Source organism: Garra rufa, chromosome 1 (genome assembly GCF_049309525.1).
Source record: "Garra rufa chromosome 1, GarRuf1.0, whole genome shotgun sequence".
Lineage (NCBI taxonomy): Eukaryota > Metazoa > Chordata > Actinopteri > Cypriniformes > Cyprinidae > Garra > Garra rufa.
The window spans coordinates 3,499,986-3,515,562 of record NC_133361.1 but is presented as its reverse complement, the minus strand read 5'-3'; the positions used below and the strand labels follow the sequence as shown (position 1 = coordinate 3,515,562).

At 40.4% G+C, this 15,577-nt stretch overlaps 3 protein-coding genes and 1 long non-coding RNA gene across 5 annotated transcripts in view; 2 read left to right on the top strand and 2 right to left on the bottom strand.

Moving 5' to 3' along the window:
- Positions 1 to 15,577, top strand: part of LOC141326852 (uncharacterized) — a 269,935-nt gene that overhangs the window by 176,355 nt on the left and 78,003 nt on the right. The gene's annotated exons all lie outside the window — the stretch shown is intronic.
- LOC141341529 (uncharacterized) overlaps positions 1 to 15,577 on the bottom strand; it is an 85,409-nt gene that overhangs the window by 47,191 nt on the left and 22,641 nt on the right. The gene's annotated exons all lie outside the window — the stretch shown is intronic.
- The window catches only part of LOC141341545 (uncharacterized), a 28,302-nt gene that overhangs the window by 8,512 nt on the left and 4,213 nt on the right, over positions 1 to 15,577 (top strand). Inside the window, exons 4-5 of the mRNA XM_073846415.1 lie at positions 13,803 to 13,984; positions 14,631 to 14,695. Of these exons, the coding sequence (XP_073702516.1) occupies positions 13,803 to 13,984; positions 14,631 to 14,695 (247 nt within the window). The remainder of the gene's footprint in view (positions 1 to 13,802; positions 13,985 to 14,630; positions 14,696 to 15,577) is intronic.
- On the bottom strand, positions 412 to 2,502 carry LOC141328141 (uncharacterized). The gene is made up of 6 exons (XR_012355163.1): positions 1,717 to 2,502; positions 1,536 to 1,616; positions 1,352 to 1,380; positions 1,183 to 1,257; positions 965 to 1,033; positions 412 to 778 (listed from the first exon to the last, which is right to left on the bottom strand). It is a non-coding gene; the product is annotated as an uncharacterized lncRNA (long non-coding RNA).

The window sequence follows — 15,577 nt, the reverse complement described above, 5'->3', positions numbered from 1 at the left end:
CCACTTCAGCTACAGGATATGCTGAATACATTTAACTGAACTGTTTATGGACTGAGCTTCCCTTGGACCTTTTTATGAACACTATGGTGTTGGATCTTCACTCAGTCTCTTCTGGATAAACTTGCTGTATTGCTTGTGTAGACCAGCAGGGGGCATTACTGCTATAAAACACCTGCCATCGAAGTCTTAATCATGAACAAAACTGATCCAAAAATCTAACATGACATCAACCAATGATACTTTCATGATCTTTATTGTTAAAAAATATATATATAGAAAATAAATCTGACTTTTATATTGACATACAGTATATTTGATGAAAAAATATATATATATATATATATATATATATATATATATATATATTTAACACACACTAAAGTAATTCTCAGATTACTGTCTACCTGACGACTTTTTTCTACAAAAAAAAAAAAAAAAACATCTGATATACATGCTTAAAGCAAGAGTAGGTTGTAAAAAAAAAAAAAAAAAAGACCATGGTTTTAACGGTAAAATGCATTACTTTTTTTTTATCTGTTTTTAGTTTTAGTATTTACATTAGTTGTTGGAAGTGAAAAAGAACCTATAATTTACAATTAATAACCATAAAATGACATGGGAACTGTTTTTACAGAACTTTGCTTTAAAATATTTTACAAAAAATGTCTTTTTCTAAACAGCAAAGATGTGAATATCAGCAGTGATCTGCATCATTTCCATTCTGCTTCTCATTCTGTGTTCATCTGATGGCAGCGTAAGTCACCGTATCATTATGATCCTGAAAGAACAGCACAGATTTCCTCCATCAATTCCATTATTTGTTATTATCACATGAGCTTTATTAATCTGAGATTGAGATGCAGAGCTACATTTCAGCAGAATATAGATGAGAGAAGCTGCTGTGATTTTCTGTGAATTTGATGAAAGTGACGAAGAAGAAGGGAATGAGCTTCATTCTACTCACAGTGAGTGATTTTACTGGCTTTTTGCTGGAAGAAGTGACCTCACAATAAGTCACTTCATCTGTCTGCTCCTAAATATCAATGCAAACGTGCAGAAAAATCAAGTTTAATACACAGATCAGACACATATCTCTGACTGTGATATATATAACAACAGCTTTGAGTAAATCACATTCTAGAACAGACAGTGAACTGAATGCTGAATGTTTAGTTGACTCACTTTGTCTTTTGCAGCAGCAGGTTTGGAGATGTTGATTGTTTCATACGTCACTTTATCTTCATTCTCAGCTTTGACCTTCAGAAAACAAACCGTTTAAAACTTACTTTTCTGAGCTTTTTTTTTTTTTTTAAATGAATCAAATCTAAATCATGGGAATTACTGAACTCACTGATGATCCACCAGTTCCTCTTTTATTACCTGAAAAAAAAAAAAATTGATAATATCTACCGTTTGATAATATCATAGCTACGTACTAGACGTTTCTTGTTTGCTCTTCAATAAAGTGAGATTTTAAATAATAAAGTGAGAACTTTTTTCGCAATTGTCAGAAATGAGGAAATGTGAAAACTCACTAGCTCTTTTTCTCCAGATCAGCCAGAAAACAGCAAGAAGGAAAACAACGAATGCAGCAACAGAAACGGTAGCATAAATCACTGTGTGTGAAGAAGAGATAGTCAAAATCAGGGATTGATGACTATTTGAGTCAGTATTAAAGCATCGCCAGTAACATCATCATGACTTAATCAGTACCACCTTTATTTCCAGGTGAGTTTGTGGTTTGGACTGGAATCACTGCTGTTGTTTGATCAGATTGAGCTGTAAAACAGGAATGTTGGTTCAGATTAATATTTCAAAGGAACTAAATTCATATAAATCACTTCCCACGTCAAATAAGCAAAACACGGATACTTAAAATCATGCACTTCACAGTTTCTAGATATATTCCTCGTGTATGTGTGAAATAGGCAGGATTTGCTGAGTTTAGGTTTATTTTTGTGACGTGCTGCGGGAAGAAATTTGTGGCAAGAACATTTTGTTTCTTTACTTTACACTCACATTGACACCATTAAAGGCCCACCAGAGGCTGTACTTTCTTCACCAACTGAGGAATTTCGACCAGCCACAGGAACTGTTGAAACAGTACTAATCCGTCATCATTCAATCCGTCCTCTGCTCTCTAACTGTCTGGTTCAGCTCAGCCACCAAATCTGACCTCAGAAGACTATGTCGGATAGTCTGGACAAATCATTGGTTCGACCCTCCCTATTCTCCAAGAACTATACTCATCCAGAGTGAGCAAAAGGGCTGGCAAAATCACTCTGGACCCCTCATATCCAGCACACTCCCTCTTTGAGCTGTTACCATCTGTTTGACGACACAGACCACTGAGCACCAGAACGACCAGACGCAGGAACAGTTTCTTCCCACAAGCAAACCATTTTATGAACACTTGACAATAATTGTGAAACACAACACATTTAGTTTAAGTTATATTTTAGTTATCTGAACTGCTTTAGCTTTAGTCTAGTTTGAGTAGATCTGCAGTAGATTTAGTTGGCTAAAATCCAATGAGGGTATTTATAGAGTATACATTTATTAAGCATTTCTCTAAAATGAACAAACTCATTGTATAGAGTAGGTTAAATAGTAAGGTTTTAGCATGGTAGACACAGATTTAAATGCTGTGACGCAACATGGCTTTATATTAAAATTAAATGAAACAATTTATTTATATAAATACATTTAGATTAATCTGAATTAGGGCTACTAAAGTGATTCCGTTAAGAGCAGCAAGTGCTTTTCTCTTTATTTTGCTGCTTGATTAACATTAATGCCACAGACAACAGCAACTAAATTGTCTATACTTTAAAAACGGATCAACAATTGCAATGAACTGATACATTCCTAATGTTCTTCCAGCTGTTTACGCTCACCTTAGACATAACCAGGTGCGTTTATGTGAATCCCTGTCAAAACTGGCAATTCAACATCATTTTGTGTGTATGTATCCATTCATGCAACGCGACAGAGTAGGCTATAAGAAGGCGAACTTAACCAATAAGCCAGGTACACTTAAAAATAAAGGTGCTTTAAAGTGTTCTTCGCAGCAATGCCATAAAAGAACCATTTTTTGGTTCCACAAAGAACCATCTCTTTCTTACGTTTTTATAATCTGAAGAACCTTCCTTCGCCACAGAGAAGCTTTTGTGAAACAGAAAGGTTCTTCAGATGTTGAAGGTTCTTCATAAACCCATTTAGACAAAACAAGTTTATTTCATGGCATATCAAGAAGCACCTTCATTTTTAACACTGTAAGCGGCCACTTAAGGCCCTGGAAAATCAGGGGGCCCCTTCTGATATTGCATAAACATATTAGCAGCATTAAACAATAGAGCCAATCACAGATATATCTGTTAATTCCTTGAACGTTTAAGTTCTGAGTTCTGCAAGCTCAGCATTTTTATTTGTTTATTTATTTTTAACAAAGTGTAGATGTGATGCAAATAAGATATTATAACAGATTCTAAATAAGAGAATGCTAGAGATCATTAACGGAATCTTGTGAGATACAAATTTGTAAGTGACAGCTTTTAGTGTTTATGATGGAGCGTGCATTCCAGGCTGTATATTACTCTCTCAGTAAAGGAAGTAATGCATTTCAAACCATAATATAATTTGTCTGATTTTTTGATGTTTCAAAATGACTCTCTATGTGATCAATGCGGGAAGAGTTTTGCAAGAAAAGGACAACTTAACCTACACATGAGCATCCACACTGGACAGAAACCTTATATATTATATATTATTACTGAGGTAAATATTCAAAATGTTTAATTAAATATTAACATTTTTTAAGTATTGCGAAATGATAGCGTTTCCATTAACTGATGTTATGTGACTAAAGTGTAATTTTTACTCTACCGATAAATCATGGCAACACATTTTTTGTGGGATTTTGCCTAAATCTTATTCGACATGACCTGTAAATGTGAGGGGGAAAAAAAATCCATTGCTATTTTGCAAATATTTAGATTTCGAATTGCCTGAATAACCACTTCATGCAAACGTAAAATTTTTTTTTGCGATATATGGTAGTTTTTACACAATTGACGCATTTCCATTAGGCGTAATTTTCATTTGCTCAATATAAGGAGGAATTATCAAATTCACCAATGAAAATAGTTCCAAACAAGGATCACAGAATTATAACACATTTTCCAAGTGACACTCGACGTGTTTTATTCACCCCGTCTTCTGCGTCGTTTCCTACACTTCCTCTTAACTCTCATTGAATTGAAGTTGATACATTGCTGCTGCTGCTGTGTGTCCTGTTACAGGATCTTTTGATCCATATATATGAGTTACGGACATATACGTCTATTGTATCTTTACATTCTTGTCTGTTTTTATCATTTAAACTCACTAGAACCTGAATATCAACTACAGACATTGGGAATAACTACATCACATTTACTTATTCCAGTTTGATGAGCCTCATTATTTGCTTTCCATCCAAAATTATTCAGATTTACATTCATGTTCCCAGCAGTTTTCTAATACTCTTTTAACTGGATGTATTTCTGAATGCCCTTTTAACAGTAGCCCAATACACCAGTTTCAGCTTCAACCTAAGAAATCTACATACCCAATAAAAACTACATACAATGTCAAAACACATATTTTGATGTTAAGATTTAAATAAATTGGTTTTGTCTGTCGTACCATTAGATTAGATGGAGAGGGTGGGGTTTGTGACCTATACTGATTCCAGCCTCCTGGGGGCGATCGAGACTCTTTCTTCATCTTCAGCGCTCGTGAGGATCACTCGATGTGCGCATGCGCGAGTTAGAGAGCGGAGCTGCGTGTGAGAGAGAGTAGTCCAGTGAGAGTGAGTCCTCTTTTTCTTCTCTATTATTTGCTTTTTGCCGTCCTGCGTATGTTATTTTGCGTGATTAGGTGTAGTGTAGCAGGAATTTGAGGCCAGCCTCACGCATGAATAACTGTGTAGTCATTTTATTTATTGCTTGTGTAGGCCTGTTCAGTTCAGAAAGTGGACTTTACCTTCGTTCATCCGGCAAAAACGACCATTTGTGTCTAACTTTCATCCGTTTATGAAATATGAGTTGAATACGGAGTTGTTTCAGACAAACAGTTTCACAAACGAGTAAAGTCCCGTTATGCTGTAAATCTCAGTTAGACACTGCCTTGTTTTCATCGGATTTCCATCATTGTTTTCAACCGAGTGTTTGCTGAATAACTGTTACTGAATGCGGGAAATAACACAGTGATTCTTGGGAATTTGGATAAAACAGGTTTAAAAAAAAAAAAAAAAAAAAAAAGTGTTTAATTACACCATCTGAATGTATATTATTGTAGACCAAGGTCTTAGCTTTTCAGCAATGTACTGGTGTCACCTCCCCATTTTTTTTTTTTTTTTTTTTTTTTTTTTTCACAAAATAGGCGTTTTACTTTTTAGCGTTTTACAACGTTTACTTTTTGCTTAAATCAAACAAAATATGTTTTTATTTAACAAACGTATTTTTGTATTAAAAGAGACTATTACTTTAATAACTCAGCAGCACTGACAAAATATATTGTATGCATATTTAGAATTAGAATTTAGAATTATTAAAACTCCCTCTGACGGTGGTGACAGTGGCCTCATTACAACATAAAATTACAAAATGTATACCACTCAAGTCAACGGCTTCTTGTTTAACAACTTTATTTAACTATTTGGTCCAACAAATAACAATTCTGAGCACTGTGATAAAACATTTTTCAAATTCATTTCCCATGATATGCATTAGTTGTTCACATTAGCCATCTTGTTTCCACTCTGTTGCTAGCTACTTCAGACTTGTTTTTAAAAAGTATATATTTATGTCATAATCAAATCTAATATTATTTATACAAAAGAGACAGTGTTGACGTGTTATGGTTGCCACAGTAGCAGTGTCCAAAATATGAACAAGTTTAAGAGACAATTGCATATTTACAGGAGCTTGGCTGACCTTGAAGCATGCAGTAGAGCTGAAGATTTGATAATGTGGTCCTCAGGAATGCAGTTGACCTTGTAGTTGCCTGATTTTATTGCTTTTTATTAATATCTGACGGTGGTGACGCATATGTGGGACACATTTTGTGCAACCAAAAAATAATTGTAAATATTATTCAAAACACAGTGTTTGTAATTTTTGATACATAGTACAATGGACTCTTTCATATAGTAAAAATATTATTAAATTAAATGATTACTTTTTGCTTTTTTAATCAAGTTGAAATGATTATCTCCTATCTGAGGACAAGTGATTTTGTAGGCAATGGGCCAGATTTGATAATTAAATTAATACAAAATTAAATTAAAACTATAAAAGAACCTTACATATGTGCAACTGACCCTCTGATTATAACCTTGATTCTTTTGATTTATGAAAATGTTCTTCATTTCCAACAGAATGAGCACTTTTCTTGGTGGGACATGTTTTGCCAAATTTTCAAGAATCAGTGAACCCATATCAAGTTTAGCTGCACATTTTTATACCATTATTTCTCTATTGAGATTTATTTTTGGCTGATCAAATGTGTTATAGTCACTGTTATAACGTGAAAAATTGAGTTTTCATTTTGATATTCGTGATAGACAATCATTTATTCAAATGATATTTACATTGTTGTAGCTAATTCTTACGCAGATTTTACCTTTAATGCAATTGGTGGAACTGTCAGACGGTCCCTTAATCATGATGTTGCTACATAATAATATAATTTATGAATGTAATGGTTCACAAAGAGGCAACACTTACTGCATCTTTGATTTGTTGCTGATTTTGAAAAATCGTCTTTTCCACACAGAAGTTTGTTTAGTGAAGCTCCTTCCTCAAGAATCACACATTCAGCAATTCTCCAATAAATGCTGGAATATTCCATCAAATCATCCGGAAGAGCTGAAATCTGCGAATCTGAGTTTATTAAAGAGGACAGAGAGAAGATGAGAGATTCAAAACCCTGCAGAATCAAACACTCTGAAGAACAAACAGGTTGGTGTTTACTAGTGAAACTATGAGAGACAGCGTTGATGGAGGGTATAATTCACTTGTGCGAAAACATTACAGCACAAAGAGCAAATTAATCAATACAAAAATTACCATAATAACAAAAAATACGACCAAGAGGTAGAATATAAATGATAATTAAAGCTGCAAGCAGCGATGACCGGGCCCTCGCCGTCTGTGCAGTCGCCTCCCCGATAGCATCAGGAAAACGGTGCCCAGTTGGCACATGCATTCACAGTAACCCTTTGGACTAACCCTAACTGTCTCTCCTCTTCTCTGACTCTTTCTCTTACCACCCATCCCCCCTCCTTACACTAAACCACTTACCACACAAACACACACATAGAGTGCAGAGAAGAGTGAGATCAGATATGTTTTTTTTAATTTCTTTCATTCGTGGAGTTTTGTATAATTATGAAATGATCTGTGTTTGATCAGAATGGATAGTTATTTGTATGAAAAAAGTTTCAAAGAGTTAGGATGCTGCACTTTAAATATATAATAAATCATTGAAAATGTAAAAATGAAAATGAAATTCTAAGCACGATATCTGCCTCAAAAACACAGGAAACAAATATTTGAATCTATTTTTTATTTTTATTTATTTGCCATGGCAACAGCATTTGATGCATCAGGGACGCCTTTACAGACTCACATCGGCCGTTTTTTTTTACATTATTCTGATGAAGTTTGAAGAAAATCGAGTACAAATATATTGTTCGATGTTTGTTCGTGTTTGTTAGTTCATTAACCATTGTTAAGAAAAGAGACCCTATTTTAAATAGTTACCATGTTTTATGGTCTACAATCATTTTTAAATATTATTTTAATAATCTATAAGAATCTGTGAAATAATTATAAACAAATACATTAAAAATAAATACATATTTACTTAGTTGATTTTTTTGGTCTTTTTGTATTTGTTTCTCATTCTAATTAAGTGAACTGAGCAGTATAGTGTCATACTTATAAGATTTTTTGAGTGAGAGTGTATATATGTATTTAAATCATATAACTTTTCCTTAAAAGATAAAAAAAAGATTTGAATGCTCTTTAAGCACCTATACAAAATAATTATGTATAAGTACACTGACAGTACAGTATTTATCAACTGATTCTATGGATTATTGTCATTCTTATACACTGAGAATGAGCTAAATAGCATTAGAGGTCAAACGATTCCTTATCTTATGAGGACCTCTAGTGTTCATCCCTGGTATTAGAGCTTTAATCTGACAAATTTATATAACACGTTTAATGTTTTTGGGGCCTCTGAGCATGATAACATTTTGAAACTACACGTATTTCCTAAGAATTTCTTGTTCTTTATATGTAAAAAGTTTTGATGAGTTAGAATAATGCAATTTAAAGATAAATGAAAATAACTCTTCATCTTTTTCATTGTTACTTTCATAAATCACCTCATCAACACCGTTCAAGATATCCCAAAGTCGTTCACAATATAGGGAACATTTTCCCAATATTCTGAGGATGATGATAAGAACATGTAATTCATGATGATAACAAAATGTTATTATTGCTTGCTTTACGTCCACCACTTCTGCTTCAATGTCATCGTTACCTATCTGTACAATTTGTGTGTGGATATTGCTTTGCAGGTGACTCCTGTTATAAGACATCACTTTTAAGCGCTACATAACTAAGAATCAATTAGGAAAACGGTGCCCAGTTGGCACATGCATTCACATTAACCCTCAGCCAGTTTGGATTTAAAGTTTACAGAATTGAAAGGGTTACACTTTAAAATCAACACACAGACACATACACACTAAATATACAATTTTACCATCCAGTTTCATTTGTTAACATTGTTAACATGAACAATAATTAAATAGCATTTATTAATGTTAATTAATATTAACCTAAAAAAGTACTCATATATTGTTTAAAGGTAAATTAGTATCTTTTAGCATAGTGTATGTACTGTGAATTAACATGAACATGAACACAGTTCATGTGGGTGTACAGCAATACACAATAAAGTGCTCAATAAACCCTTCATTCTTTCAAAACATCTTTAAAAATCAAGTTGGGTGTTGTAATGGGGCGATATAAATATAACTCATCTTAAAATCGTACAATTTTCAGATGTTTTGAACAGATAACAGCAAAGTTTGTTTTGTTGTCAAAGTTTGTCTTGAAATTGTTAGTGTTTTTTTTATTGAATCTAAAATTTAAATTATGAAAATAAATGTCTATCAATGAAGATAAATCGCTCATGCTAAAAAGTTGTATTTTTCTTAATCTTTTGCTATGTGACTGAATAGGACAAGTTCATGGTACAGTTCAATAAAAAATAAATAAAAAAACAACAACTGCAATATACAAAGAATGAAAGAGTTCGTGACCCTTTATATTTTCTCAAAGATCAGACTCTCAAAGTTCAGACATATTTATGTAGATTAAACTACAGCAATGTGCATCTTCCTCAAAGATGGTCTTAAGCAAAACAGCATGTTCCACTGGTCTCTCTCCCTTTCACCCCTCCCCCTTCAGTCACTCTTAGTGTCAACACAGACAGTCAGCACAGTGACAGCAGGTTACTGAGTTCTTTTTTTAATTTTCTTTAATTCATAGAAGCTTGAATAATTATGATATTACCAGCACTTGCTCATAATGATTAGATCTCTGTGTGAAAAAAGTTTTAAAGAGTTTGGATGCTGCACTTTAAAGATATAAAAAATTAGGGTTATGTTTTTTACTATATCTTTAAAAAATCACCACGTCAACACCGTTCAAGATATCCCAAGTCCGCTCGCAATTTAACATCTTCAGAATCTTCTCTTCATGTAAAAAAAGTTTGGTGTGAAAAGCTTGTTGTTCTTAGGAGTGTGAATTTGTTTACAGCCTGATTTTTCAAAAAATCCACATTCAAATCAAAATAGGCGACTTCCTGTTGGTCTTAGCTAATGAGTTTAATTTAGAAAGTTGTCCAGATTGATGAGATCAATGTATGTACAGAGTTTGGTGACTGTAGGAAAAACTAACCCCCCAACTTTTGTCAAAAGATGGCGCTATAGAGTGCCTGCTCCACGCCCATTTATGACCTTTTGCCAGTGTCTAACTATCATTAATATTGATGTATGTGTTGAGTTTCATGAAATTCTAATCATGTTATCTGCCTCGAAAAGACAGGAATCTAATTTTAAAGTTTGACACGTTGCCATTGCAACAGCATTTGATTTATCATCGACCCCTTTACATATTCTTAACGGCCGTGTTTTGACATTATTTTGATGAAGTTTAAAGAAAATCAAGTAAAATTAAGAGGCTGATTTCAAAGCATTTTGAAAATGACACGCTTCCTGCTGCCTGTTGGTGGCGCTATAACTTTGACTCATAATAGTCACATTTATGGAATCGGCATTATAGAAGGAACAAACTGGTGAAGTTTCATCAGAATCAGGCAATGTGTGCAACAGTTATTAGACACTTCCTGTTTCTCATTTCTCGCCATAACTTTGTCGCCTTGCCACGGCCAAACCGTTCGAGATATCAAAAATCCCCTCGCAATTTAGCATCCCCAATGTCTTGAGATCATGCTGGCCGAGTTTGGTGACAATCCTATGGAAATCCTGGGAGGAGTACGTTAAATTCCAGAGCATGCGCTTTTTAAACAGCCCTAAATATCTCACTTCCTGTTGCGTGGAGCCTATGACATAGAGTACAAAAGTGTGCGCAGTACATCAAGTTTTCAAACTGTGTTCCAGGGGGCGCTGTAGAGGCCCTGAACCACGCCCGGGTCCCAGCCTCGGTGGCGTCCGGACGACGGCAGATTCCAACGTGTGTGCAAATTTTCAAGAGTTTTTGAGTATGTTAAGGCCCCCAAAAGTGCCCCAACGGTAGAAAAAAAAAAATATATATATATAAGAATCCTTAGAACAACAATAGGGCCTTCGCCCTTTTGGGCTCGGGCCCTAATAAGAATAATCCTAAGGAAAACAATAGGGCACTTCGCCCCTTTGGGCTTGTGCCCTAATTAAAGCTGCAAGCAGCGATGAAAGGGCCCTCGCACCCAGGCTCACCACCCGCCAATGGCTTTAGGAAAACAGTGAACGGTGGTCGGTGTGCTTTTAATACAGTAAATATAGGAGAAATATGTCAAAGTCATTTAAATGTGGCAAACTTCCTGCTGCCAGCTGGTGGCGCTATGCCTATTTTCGGATTTTGCTCCAAGAGGCTTTTTTGTAAGTATTGGTGTGTTACATGGGTGTACTGATTTTCATGCATGTACGTGAATCACAGCGGAAAGTGCACACCGCTGAATGAGTAAAGGTGGCGCTATCGAGCCATTTTGCCACACACACTTCTGAAACCCATATCAGACGTAAATTATGGAACGGAGACATTACATATGGGAACTCGCCTGAGAGACCAATCATCTCTGAGCCTTATTCAAAAGGCCAATGAAAATTGGCGAGTGATATTTGCATGCCAGGCCACTCTCCCGTACATACGTGTATATAAGATGGCGGCATGCAGCCACTCATTCAGGAGCCGAGCCGTAGCCCGGTGTCAGCGTGACGTAGGGTCGTGGCAGGGGATGTAACGTCTCCATTCCCTCCATCAGGGAACGAGGGTTACCTACGTAACCTAGACGTTTCCCTTCAGTGGTTTCAGTGCGACGTTACATATGGGAACAGAGCCATGGAACAGGCCATGACCCTGACGCCACGTTACACACAAACCCATGTGCTGATAAGCGGACGTGTCAGGAGATGGATATGAACTTCACCTTCCCAACGTACTGAGGGCCGAAAGAGGGGGCCCCACAGGGATGCCAGTTGTTACTGAAGCAGGGGTTAGGGGGCAGAGCACATGAGATTTCTACATGTGGAATGAAAGTAATTCAATATGTCCATAAACTTTTAGGGATATATGAAGGAAACAGCGGCCTTCTGGCTGACGGTGGAAAAATACTGAGACATGTTGCCATAACCTGCAGGGCGAAGGAGACCCAGCAGTAGCACAGTCAGGAACAACTGACTGCAGGGCATGATGGACCTATGGTTCACCGGAGGGAACAACTGAAGGATATAGCGCACGGATCCCGTAGGAATGGCACAGCAAGTCGACACCAGCCATTCTCCCGCTCACCTGATGACTATGTTAAGACACTGGAGGACATGGCCTGTACGCCAAAGTTGTAGAACCTAGCGAAGGTGTTAAGTCTCGCCCAGCCCGCAGCTCTGCAAATATCTGCTAGTGAGGCGCCATAAGCCAACGCATAGGATGAGGCAACACTGCGTGTGGAGTGGGCAGGAACACCTAAGGGGCATGGCTCTCCCTGATTTTGGGATGACAGGGAGATGGCATCTACCACCCAATGGGCCAACCTCTGTTTGGAGACAGCATTACCTTTCTGTTGACCTCCAAAGCAGACAAAGAACTGCTCGGTGCGTCTGAAGTGCCAAGTGCGGTCCACGAATATATACGTAAGGCGCGGACTGGACACAACAGGGCAAAGGCTGGATCTGCCTCGATGCCAGTGGCTCGAATAGGGCCTCCCGCAGGCCCTGGAGGACGTTGACTTTGAGAGTCGAAGGGGACAGCCTCCGCTCTAACTTCTCCTGCAGGAAGGAAAGCACTACTGCAGTCGGACATCTCTGTGGGTCCTCTCCGTGAGAGGAGCACCAGTTGGCAAACAGACCCCACCTCAGTGCATAAGCCTGCCTTGTAGAGGGAGCTCTGGACTGAGTGATAGTCTCTATCACGGCCTGTAGAAGGCTGGAGAGGTCTGACGCATCCCGTCCAGGAGCCAGACGTTCAGGTTCCATAGGTCGGAGCGCGGGGGCCAAATTGTGCCCATCCCCTGAGAAAGAAGGTCTTTCCTCAAGGGGATTTTCCAGGGAAGGGCTGCCGCGAGGGAAATGAGGTCTGGAAACCAGCTCCGGAGGGGCCAATATGGCGCAACCAGCAGAACCTTCTCCTCATCCTCCCTGATCTTGCACAGTGTCTGTGCAAGGAGGCTCACTGGGGGAAAGGCGTACTTGGGCCCCGGAGGCCTGCTGTGTGCCAGTGTGTACCTGCTTCGCTCCAAATCAGCTCTAAATCAGCTGGACTACCTGGGGCTCGAGTCGGCTGCATGTTTGAGTTCTCCTGGAATGTGAATGCCACGTAGCAATTTCAGCCACATCTGTCTCCACAGGACCAGATGGCAGACGAGTTGTGACATGCGACAGGAGCGAAGACCAACTTAGTGGTTGATATAGGCTACGGTCGCAGTGCTGTCGGTGGGAACAAGCACATGCTTGTGGCGCAGCATCGTACAGCAACAACTCTAGGCTATTGATATGCCATTGGAGTCGGGGTCCTGTCCAGGAGCCCAAGGCTGCTTGCACATTGCATACAGCACCCTAACCCATGGTGGAGGCATCCGTGTAAACCACAAGATGCCTGGAGACCTGCCCCAGAGGGACTCCGGCCTGAAAAAAGACTGGATCTGACCACGGGCTGAACAGGCGGCGACACTGTGGGGAAACGCCAATCCGGAGTGTGCCATGGTGCCATGCCCATCTCTGGACTCATTCGTGTAACCAGCGCTGAAGTGGTCTCATATAAAACAAGCCCAGCGGCGTCACTGCGGCTGCAGCTACCATATGCCCCAGGAGTCTTGTGTTTGAATGACGCCAGACACTTCAGCACTGACTGCGCACGCTCGTTGCAGAGGCGGGCTGTCATATTGACCGAGTCCACCGCCATACCAAGAAAAGAGATCCTCTGTACTGGGAAGAGTTTGCTCTTCTCTCGGTTGACCTAAAGGCCCAGATGGCTGAGGTGCTGGAGCACCAGGTCCCAGTGTTCGCACAACAAATCTCACGAGTGAGCCATGAGAAGCCAGTCATCGAGACGGTTGAGGATGCGAATGACCTTCTGCCAGATGGGGGAGAGGGCAGCCTCCATGACTTTCATGAAGACACGGGAAGAGAGGGACAGGCCAAATGGTAGCTCTTTGTAGTGATACACTCAACCCTCAAAAGCAAACCGTAGGAAGGGTCTGTGTCAAAGTAGGATCGAGACGTGACAGTACGCTTCCTTCAGGTCGATGGCTGCAAACCAATCCTGGCGACAGGCATGTTAGAATGCGCTTCGTCGCGAGCATCTTGAACGGCGGCCTGAGAAGGGACCGATTCAGGGCTCGAAGATCCAGGATGGGAATCTAGAACCCTGACTTCATTTTGGCTGGAGGGACAGGCTCGATTGCGATTGTGTCTGAGTGGACAGTAGTGAATAGAATGCCTCTGTACCTGGGCGGACGCCTGGCGCACTGAGACGTACAGTCCGTATAAACCACTGCGAGGGGAATCAGGGGAGCTGAAGCCAGTCTCCCAGCCGAGTCGCCAGGGGAATCAGGGGAGTGTTGAGTGACGTGACTGCGGTGGGGCAGCCTTTGGGGAAGGGGATAAACGTCCTGGAAAAAAGTCTGAATGCACTGAGCAGCGCTAACCTTCTTCCCTGGTTCCTGCACTGGCGATATCAGGCTCCGAGTCCAATTCCGAGGAACTTTCAGGGCGTTGCTCGAGAAGGGAGCTCGGGGCCGAGACCCTAGAGGTGAGGAAATTGGCTCTTTCTGTAAAATTGTGGGTACAGCCGACCCGTAGGTCGACGGCATTTGAGTACACAGCAGCTCCCGGCCCTCCACCGGGAGTGGGGACGTAGGTGTTGTTGTCCCCCAAAGAGTTGCCCGCATAAGGGATGCTTCGCAGCTCTTCTGCGGGTGTTTCTGGCCGGTTCCTGAGACGCGGGTGATATCGAGCTGCCAGTCTGGCATCGTCGGCCTCGGCAGGGGACTGAGCTGGTTTTCTGGAGGCTGCAGGGGGGCTCCCTCAGCGAAGAGAAGGCAGATGTTGAGGCCCCGGAAGCAGGATGGTAGCTTTGCGGCGGTGCAAGATGTGTTTAATCGCCTCCGTCTGCTTCTGAACTGCCGAGAACTGCTGGGCAAAGTCCTTGACAGTGTCACCAAATAGGCCGCTCTGCGACATTGGAGGCACGCTTTCTCGACGTCTGCCATCTGGGCCAGAGTCAGCCAGAGGTGTCGCTCCTGGACCACTACTGTGGACATCAACTGGCTAAGGGAACATGCCGTGAACTTTGTCACCTTGCTTGGGGCACCTCCAGATGATCCCCTTGGCAGCTCGGAGGAGCATAGCTGAGAGTTCGGCGTCCACCTCAGATGGGGCACCAACCACGAAGGGGCACTGACCCCGCTGAGACGTCTGCTTCACCCTCAGACTCTCCCTCTGATGCTGTGATGGACATCTCATCCTCCTATGGAGCGCCAAAGGAGACACTCGTGAAGACACCTGATGTGCGGGACAGCGAACTGCTTTGGCAACTCGAAGGGACCATGCTGAGGTGCGAAAGGCCGCAGGGCTTTGCTAGCCGGTGGCGCGTTCTGCACAGTGACTTGAATGCCCCCCCCCCCCCCGTGTCTCGCCACGGTGGCCGAAAAGCATTGACTGCTCAACGACTTACAGCGGGAAGACGAGGAGGGGAGCCTCCTCGTGAACGAGCGGCGGGACTTCAGCATGGCCAAG